This window comes from Brassica napus, unplaced genomic scaffold, assembly GCF_020379485.1.
Source record: "Brassica napus cultivar Da-Ae unplaced genomic scaffold, Da-Ae ScsIHWf_1038;HRSCAF=1454, whole genome shotgun sequence".
NCBI classification, from domain to species: Eukaryota; Viridiplantae; Streptophyta; class Magnoliopsida; order Brassicales; family Brassicaceae; genus Brassica; species Brassica napus.
In genome coordinates, this window is record NW_026014467.1 from 4,622 (window position 1) to 14,012 (window position 9,391).

At 34.7% G+C, this 9,391-nt stretch overlaps 1 protein-coding gene across 1 annotated transcript; it reads right to left on the bottom strand.

Annotated features, from left to right (window-relative positions):
• Positions 1-229: 229 nt before the first annotated feature.
• LOC125595326 (photosystem II CP47 reaction center protein) lies at positions 230-4,717 on the bottom strand. The gene is made up of 2 exons (XM_048771158.1): positions 1,856-4,717; positions 230-1,076 (listed from the first exon to the last, which is right to left on the bottom strand). The coding sequence occupies exon 1, from the start codon at positions 4,343-4,345 to the stop codon at positions 2,819-2,821; it is 1,527 nt and encodes a 508-aa protein (XP_048627115.1). The 5' UTR covers positions 4,346-4,717; the 3' UTR covers positions 230-1,076; positions 1,856-2,818.
• Positions 4,718-9,391: the final 4,674 nt, after the last annotated feature.

Genomic DNA, 9,391 nt, shown 5'->3' on the forward strand with positions numbered 1-9,391 from the left:
GATTATGTTCCATCCCTTAATCTCCTGGATTTTTGGATTTTACGGAGCCCACTCATCCACGACATCGTCGGGTATTATGATCATAGAAAAGATTCTCTTCAAGTGAACCAGCCTATCCCCTGTATGGGGCTTACACAGTGGTTGGAACAAAGACACATTTGGTTGTGAATTCCAATGTAGCAGATAAAGTCATATTTCTGCACGGCCCGATCAATAGTTCAAGTCACACACTCCCATAATCCATTTTCTCTTCATAGAATTCCCTTCAACTTTTTATGTCAAAAAAATAATACAATATTGTGGAGTTGAAGGGAAATATCCAAATACATGTCTTATTTTTTTAATAATCCATATTTATAGCAATAAAATACGATTGTTCCTTCACCAAGTAATAAGATAAATTAGTAATTAAAAATATCTAGAATCTATATTATTTATAAGGGACCAGAAATACCTTGCTTACGTATCATTAAGAAATGCATTAACATAAATACAGCCGTAAGAAGAGGTAATACAAAAGTGTGTAAACTATAAAAACGAGTCAAAGTGGATTGTCCAACACTAGCACTTCCGCGTAATAATTCTACAAGAGGCGATCCTATTACCGGAATAGCGTCAGGTACACCTGTTACAATTTTGACTGCCCAATAGCCAATTTGATCCCAAGGTAAAGAATAACCTGTTACACCAAAAGATGCGGTCAATACACCCAGAACCACACCAGTAACCCAAGTTAATTCGCGAGGTTTTTTAAAACCACCGGTGAGGTATACACGAAATACGTGCAGGATCATCATTAGGACCATCATACTTGCCGACCATCGATGAACTGATCGGATTAACCAACCAAAGTTAGCTTCAGTCATTATATATTGAACAGAAGCAAAAGCCTCAGTAACAGTTGGACGGTAATAAAAAGTCATAGCAAATCCCGTAGCTACTTGTACTAAAAAACAAGTAAGGGTAATTCCTCCTAGACAATAAAATATGTTGACATGCGGAGGAACATATTTACTAGTTATATCGTCTGCAATCGCTTGAATCTCAAGACGTTCTTCGAACCAATCATAAACTTTATTGAGATAGGTAAACCAAGGTTCCTCCCCCTCCAAGAACTGTATATGAGAATTTCATCTCGTACAGCTCAAACAAAAAAAAGACCCAAATACTGATTGAAACGGATATGGAATATAAAGTTTTAAACTTCTCTCTCATTCAATATTATTTAAGAGTCAAAATGCGAAAGCTCTTCTTTGTGGTTAAATGCCAAAAACTCAAGTCAGCTCATACGTCTTTATGTTGTGTTGATCGTTACAGGCCTCTTGAATCTTCTAGATTACCTACCGTTATTGTCTTTTTTAGTTGGTATTTGTATGGAATGGGAATACGGATTTCTTCTTGTTTTCTTTATTATTGATAGGAATTTTCTTGTTAAGACCCTACTTATTAATTGAAACCTCAGATTCATACGAAAACCACGATAATTCAATGAAACCTTCAAAGTCCAAAGTTCACTGAGTGAGAACCATTGGATCATCACTTATTCAATAAAAAAAAAAGAGCTATAATGATTAAAAACATAAAATACAAAGAAGCGTTTGTCCTTTGATCTAAATAAGAGTTTAAAAGCAGAAAAAAATTGATTTATGAAAATTTATAAGATAGAACGGAAAGAAGTCCGGCTACGAGGTCTAAGTATTAAGTATGAATCATAGTTCGAAAACTTTGTGATCTATTTGATCTATTTCGTGCTCCAGATACTCGAATGAATATCCGACGAAATAAAACCATCTTGATAAAGATGACAGACCCCCTTCTCTGTACTATCCATAGGGTCAATTCTAACAAGTCACACACTCATATTCCGGAAATATACAATGCAGAAAAAAATTTCGCGGTCGAACTACCAAAGGAGAATAGGTGCAAAATTTTAGACCTACATACTTTACTTTTTTGTATCGAACAAAAAGCTAGCACTTCAAGATTCTTCTCAGTCTAATTCATTGAAATTCCATCCAGTAGAACAGAGGAATTATAAATCTCCAAAATAATAGATAGGAATACCGCAAATAGTGCCATTGCAACACCCATCAAAGGGGTCGTTCCCCATCCAGGAGCTACTTTACCATATTCAGAATTCAACGGTTTCAATAACTTCCCTACAGTAGTGCTTCTTGGACCAGATCTAGAACTATCTTCAACAGTTTGTGTAGCCATAAATCTTATTTTGTATTCATTACGATCTGTTGACTTTGTATACCATTCCGTTGTAAATAAACGATCTTAGCATAGATCCATTGTGGTCTTTCAATTATATAATAATGGAAACAGCAACTCTAGTCGCCATCTTTATATCTGGGTTACTTGTAAGTTTTACTGGGTATGCTCTATATACTGCCTTTGGGCAACCCTCTCAACAACTAAGAGATCCATTCGAGGAACACGGGGACTAGTTGACGTAATCAGCCTCCAAATAGTTGGAGGCTGATTACGTCAATGAAGAGAATGAAAAATTATTTCATTTTTTAGTTGAAATTGTAGGCGGTTCCCGAAAAAAAATAGCGAAAAAAATGATCCCTAAAGTCGATACTAAGAGAAATGTATAAACCAATGCTTCCATAAATTTGATCGTGGTTTACAATTATAGCTTTCATACCTGTTTTGTTTATGTTTACTGAAGGAGTATACCTCCGGATAAAGAACAAAAAAGAGTCAAAGAAACGGCAGCGATTTAAATCAAGATTCCTACAGTACCCTACCTATTAAATGAAATCAAAAAAATCGCAAACAGAAACTAAAAGAAAAAAGCAATGTTGCATCAGACTGCTTGTCTTTTTGTAGTTGGATCTCCAAGTTTTTGGAATGCCCCAAATTCCACCTGAGCATCCAAATCTGGATCAATACCAGCAAAAACATCTCTGAAGAGGGTTCTAGAACCATGCCAAATGTGTCCAAAGAAGAAAAGTAGAGCAAACGAAGCATGCCCAAAAGTAAACCAACCTCTTGGACTGCTACGAAAAACACCATCGGATTTCAAAGTAGCACGATCTAATTCAAAAATCTCACCCAATTGAGCCCGTCTAGCATATTTTTTCACAGTTGCGGGATCACTATAACTTACTCCATTGAGTTCACCACCATAAAACTCAACAGTTACACCTACTTGTTCGACACTATATTTAGATTCTGCCCTTCTAAACGGGACGTCGGCTCTAACAATTCCGTCTCCGTCTACCAAAACAACCGGAAATGTTTCAAAAAAAGTAGGCATACGGCGTACAAAAAGTTCACGCCCTTCTTTATTTCTAAAGACGGGGTGTCCTAACCATCCAACAGCTATTCCATCCCCATTGTCCATTGAACCCGCTCGGAATAATCCCCCTTTTGCTGGATTATTACCAATATAATCATAAAAAGCTAATTTTTCAGGAATTTTAGACCAAGCTTCTGATACACTTTGATTTTCAGCTAGTCCGGCACTAACTCTTCGATATATTTCTTGTTGAAAGTATCCCTGATCCCATTGATAACGAGTAGGACCAAATAATTCGATGGGAGTAGTTGCAGAACCATACCACATAGTTCCAGCAACAATAAAAGCTGCAAAAAAGACAGCAGCAATACTACTGGAAAGGACGGTTTCAATATTTCCCATACGTAATCCTTTGTATAGACGTTGAGGCGGACGAACACTAAGATGGAATAAGCCCGCTAATATACCCAACGTCCCTGCTGCAATATGATGAGAGGCTATTCCTCCCGGAACAAAAGGGTCAAAACCCTCCACGCCCCACGCCGGATTTACGGGTTGGACCTTTCCGGTTAGTCCATAAGGGTCGGATACCCATATTCCAGGACCATATAATCCTGTTACATGAAATGCGCCAAAACCAAAGCAAGCCACTCCTGAAAGAAATAAATGAATTCCAAAAATCTTGGGCAAATCCAAAGAAGGTTTTCCTGTACGTTCATCACAAAAAATTTCTAGATCCCAATATACCCAATGCCAAATAGCTGCCAAGAAGCACAAGCCAGAAAACACGATATGTGCTGCGGCTACCCCTTCGTAACTCCAAAGACCCGGATTCGTTATAGTCCCTCCTGTAATATTCCAACCGCCCCATGAATTGGTTATTCCTAAACGAGTCATGAAAGGTATAACGAACATACCTTGTCTCCACATTGGATCAAGAACAGGGTCGGAGGGATCAAAAACAGCTAATTCATATAGAGCCATGGAACCGGCCCAACCAGCAACCAGAGCAGTATGCATTATATGAACCGAAAGCAAACGACCGGGATCATTCAATACAACAGTATGAACACGATACCAAGGCAAACCCATGGAAATACCCCTTTATCAATGAAAAATAGACACTATGTAACTTTATTGCATTGGAAAAAACTATGTTACGGACCCCCCCTTTTTAGGTAATTATTTCGGAGAAAGGATTAATATTTGTTCTATTCTGTTAGTAATAATGGAACAATTCGATTCATAGGAAAAAAGGGAAGCGGATCTATTCTATATCCGATAAGTACCAATACGCAATGGGGGTGAATCCTATGTTATATGAACCAAGATAGCTATTGTTGTTCAGAAGCCCGTTCGTAAAAAGTTTCCTTTAATTTTTATTCATTCTCTCTTACTTTACTTTTATTTTATATTTTATTTTAGCTTATTCAACTTCTGTATTAAATATGATTAATTTAAATATGATTAATATTAATAAAGTAGGAAAAAAGGATAATATGATAAAAAAAAATGAAACCCCAGTCTTACGTTTCCACATCAAAGTGAAATAGAGAACTTCATTCTCTTTTTTTTTCATTTCATGCCTATTGGCGTTCCAAAAGTACCTTTTCGAAGTCCTGGAGAAGGAGATACATCTTGGGTTGACATATAGTGCGACTTGTCAGATATATTGGGCTATATGGGATTTCCCCATTTTCTCCCTCGATCGAGATATCCTCTGTTTCGCTCAAAAAGATTGATTGAATTATCAAAAATTTGTAACGCGAAGCGCAAAAAATAAATTAGAATTAAATGCAGGGAGTATTTAGATTGATATTAGATTATCAAAAATTTTTTATGGTTTACGTGATCGGACTAATAAAATTAAGTATCCAGGCTCCGTTTAGCAAAAATCCAATTGATAATTAATATATAATATTTTTATAATTACTACTTAATATGATATGAATATGATATCAAAATTATGATAAAAATTCTATTAAAAAATAAAAAAAATACAAAAAATTGAAACAGGGTGATCTAAAACTGTTGATCAAATAAAATAATATAATTAAAAATTTATTGACTATTTGACAGAAGACATGTGAAAGAAATGAATTGAAAAAAAAAGAAGGAGTAGTAAAAAAAAAAAAGACGCGGTATTTGGTTCATTTGTCCTATATGTGCAAATCAAAATCGGGCAAATTTTTCCTTTTACTCGGAGTAGAGCATAAACCTAAAAAAACGGAATAAAAAAAGGAAGAAGCCCATTCAGGAACAAGAAAAAACCATCCCCATTTCAACTGAATCTCGATGAAAAAAAAATATCAATGAATCAAGTTAGTCTGACAGGCCTAATCAATCGTTTTATTATTTTATTATTAGGATTATAATATCTAATAAATAAAAGGGGCCAAAACTTATTTATTTTTTCTTTTACTTTTAAAAGGGAAGCAAGCCCTTCCCTTATTAAGTTAGAAAGAAAAGCCTTCTCTGAAAAAAAAGGGGGGGTTGGAATCGACACATTGATTTTTTAACAATTTTTGTTGAACCGTATGCATCAAAAGGTGCCTGTACGGCTCCTAAGGAATAAAATTTTATCCTAATCAACCGACTTTATCGAGAAAGATTGTTTTTTTTAGGCCAAGAGGTTGATACCGAAATCTCGAATCAACTTATTAGTCTTATGATATATCTCAGTATAGAAAAGGATACCAAAGATCTTTATTTGTTTATAAACTCTCCTGGTGGATGGGTAATATCTGGAATGGCTATTTATGATACTATGCAATTTGTGCGACCCGATGTACAGACAATATGCATGGGATTGGCCGCTTCAATAGCATCCTTTATCCTAGTCGGAGGAGAAATTACCAAACGTATAGCATTCCCTCACGCTTGGCGCCAATGAGTTTTTTTATTTTAGAGAAAAAATACTATGCCTTCGCCCTCGGAAATATGAATTAGTTAAGTAATAATAGCATGGCACTTCGAATTCGATATGAAATTTTTTAGATTAAAAAAATTAGATTATATATTGAAAGAGTAGTATGGGATAAGAAAGGGGTATTTAAAATGATATCTTCCCTATTCGGGCACATCCCAGCGTCACAAACTTTGTTTTCACACCGGAAGCTTATTTACAAAAACAAAAAAAAAGACACTTTGGGATTGCTGAATCATAGACGGATCAAAAAAAATGATATATAAAGCAACGGAACCATCATAGTATTTTTTTAACTCCTACAAAACAAAAAAGAAGGATGGTAATTGGATCATTTATGGATCCGCGTATAATAGAACCTATATTTTGTTTTCTTTCGCCGAAAGGAAAGGTCAAAAACGTAAATTCCATTCTAGAGCCGTATGCAACGCACAAAAAAAGCCTGTACGGTTATTCAAATTTCTCTGTTTTTTTGGTTATCTCGCCTCATTCTGCGAAATAGAAAAAGCTTTTCTATTATATCATCAGGGTAATGATCCATCAACCCGCTAGTTCGTTTTATGAGGCACAAACGGGAGAAGTTATCTTGGAAGCGGAAGAACTACTAAAACTTCGCGAAACCATCACAAGGGTTTATGTACAAAGAACGGGCAAACCTATATGGGTTGTATCCGAAGACATGGAAAGGGATGTTTTTATGTCAGCAACAGAAGCCCAAGCTCATGGCATTGTTGATCTTGTAGCGGTTCAATAAAAATAGGAGCGATTTCATGCAAATCTACCACTGCTAATTTTATATCTTTTTAGATTAAAGGTTTAGTTTCATATTCTCTTCAATATATTTTTTTTATATTGAAGAGAATCTTGAAGAGAAGTAATTCAGAATTAGCCGGTTAGAACCCATCTAAACCAGCCCATTATTTATATGATTCCGTATGCCAACCATTAAACAACTTATTAGAAATACAAGACAGCCAATCCGAAATGTCACAAAATCCCCAGCGCTTCGGGGATGCCCTCAGCGACGAGGAACATGTACTCGGGTGTATGTGCGACTCGTTTAGATCATAGACTGAAACACAAAAAGGAAATTCTTTTTGAAATATCAAGGATCAGTACCTGTTAATAAAATAGAATGGAGGAACTCGATTCATTATTTCAAAAAGATAGATCATTCATATCTTCTATTGTGTCTGAAACTTATGGTTTACATTGGTGCAAATCCAATCAACTCCATTTTTTAGAAAACCCCCAATGATAACAAATGGTTATCAATTAAGCGGGGGAAATCCCATTTTTTATTAAAAAGATTCCACTCTTGAAAGAAAAAACGGACTAACAGGGTAAATGACCAAATCAATTTTAAAATAAAATACCGTTACTGTATAAAGTGGATCTCATTGTGAAAGATCTATTACTGGAATATTAATGGGGTAGAGCCAAAGAATGTGAATTGTACAAGTTACCAATAGTATTGATTAATTAAAAGAAGGAGCTCCGGTGTATAGAGAGGACCTCACCGTTTTAGAAGTAACCATAGAAACGAAGGAACCCACTATTTATCCATTTCTATTTACTACTTTTTGTAGTTATTCTATTTTTTTTATATCAAGTACCAAGGCAATTTATCCTTTCAAAGCAAAGGAAAATACCTAGCCAAAAATAGTGGTGGGGAAGGTTAGAGTAGCAAAAGCCATTGGAATTTTTTTTTATACATTGGAATAATTCGTTTGGTTATTAATGACTAGTAAAGGGGAAAAGAATAACTAAAACTAAAAAAAGAATTAGTTATTCATCAAAGTTTGATTTATTCAATGACTAGAATTAAACGCGGATATATAGCTCGGAGGCGTAGAACAAAACTTCGTTTATTTGCATCAAGCTTTCAAGGGGCTCATTCACGACTTACACGAACTATGACTCAACAGAGAATAAGAGCTTTAGTTTCGGCTCGTCGGGATAGGGGTAAAAGAAAAAGAGATTTTCGTCGTTTATGGATCACTCGAATAAATGCCGTAATTCACGAAACGGAGGTATTCTATAGTTATAACCGATTCATACACAATCTGTACAAGAAGCAATTACTTCTTAATCGAAAAATACTTGCACAAATAGCTCTATTAAATAGGAGTTGTCTTTATACGATTTCAAATGAGATCAAAAAATGAGGGGATTGGAAGAAATCCACTAAAATATTTGAAATAGAGTTCTTAAGTAGAATAAGCTCGGGGAGGGTAGAGTAGAAATTAGTATTATAAAAAAAGTCGTCAAAACAAAACGAGGGTATATAGTCGCTAAAAAAAGACTTATTCTTTTTCTTTTCGACGATTCTTTTCTTTTTTTTTTTTTTTATGACAGAAACAGACGTAACAATCAAATTTTGATTCTTGATTGGATTTGTCGAACAAAATATTAACCTCTTTTTTAATTCCTTCAGATTAGTTATTCAATTGAAGAATAAGTCTATTTTTTTCTGGTTCTAAGGCTAGTAGTTCTAGGGGTCGACTCACTTCTTTCAAATTGTTTCTGATTATTAAGAAAAGGTAACAAAGATAAAATACGAGCTTGTTTTATAGCAATAGTAATTAATCGTTGTTGTTTTAAAGTTACTCTATTCACCCGTCTAGATAATATTTTTCCTTGTTCACTAATAAATCGACTAATTAAACTCATGTTTCTATAATCAATTCGATCCCCCGATTGGATCGGGGGCAAACGCCGACGAAAAGATCGCTTGGATTTAGTAAAAGGTCGCTTAGATTTATTCATAATTTTTTATTCCTTACCTATAAAATCCTATTTTTGATCGGATCAAAATAAAAACGATTGCTATTTCTATATAGGATAGAGTTTCTATATAGAATTAAGAATATAGGATTTGATTTCTTTCTATTATTTTATTTGTTTATATTTATATATATGTAATAATACGTAGATACTCTCATTATTCCTGTTCTTAAAATAAAATTTGACATACAAGCACTCAATTTTATCTATTTCTTAATTTCCCCATGAATTGTATGTTTATAACAATAGGGACAGAATTTTCTCAATTCCAATCGACTAGGAGTGTTATGCCGATTCTTTTGAGTAATATATCTGGAAATTCCAGCCGATTCTTTCTTAATATCATTTCGAACACAACTGGTACATTCCAAAATAATTGTTACTCGAACATCTTTACCTTTGGCCATGAAACCTCCTTTGGATTT

What these genes read in the sequence shown, in the direction of transcription:
- LOC125595326 (XM_048771158.1), bottom strand. Translation starts at nt 4,345, where the DNA reads ATGGGTTTGCCTTGGTATCGTGTTCATACTGTTGTATTGAATGATCCC.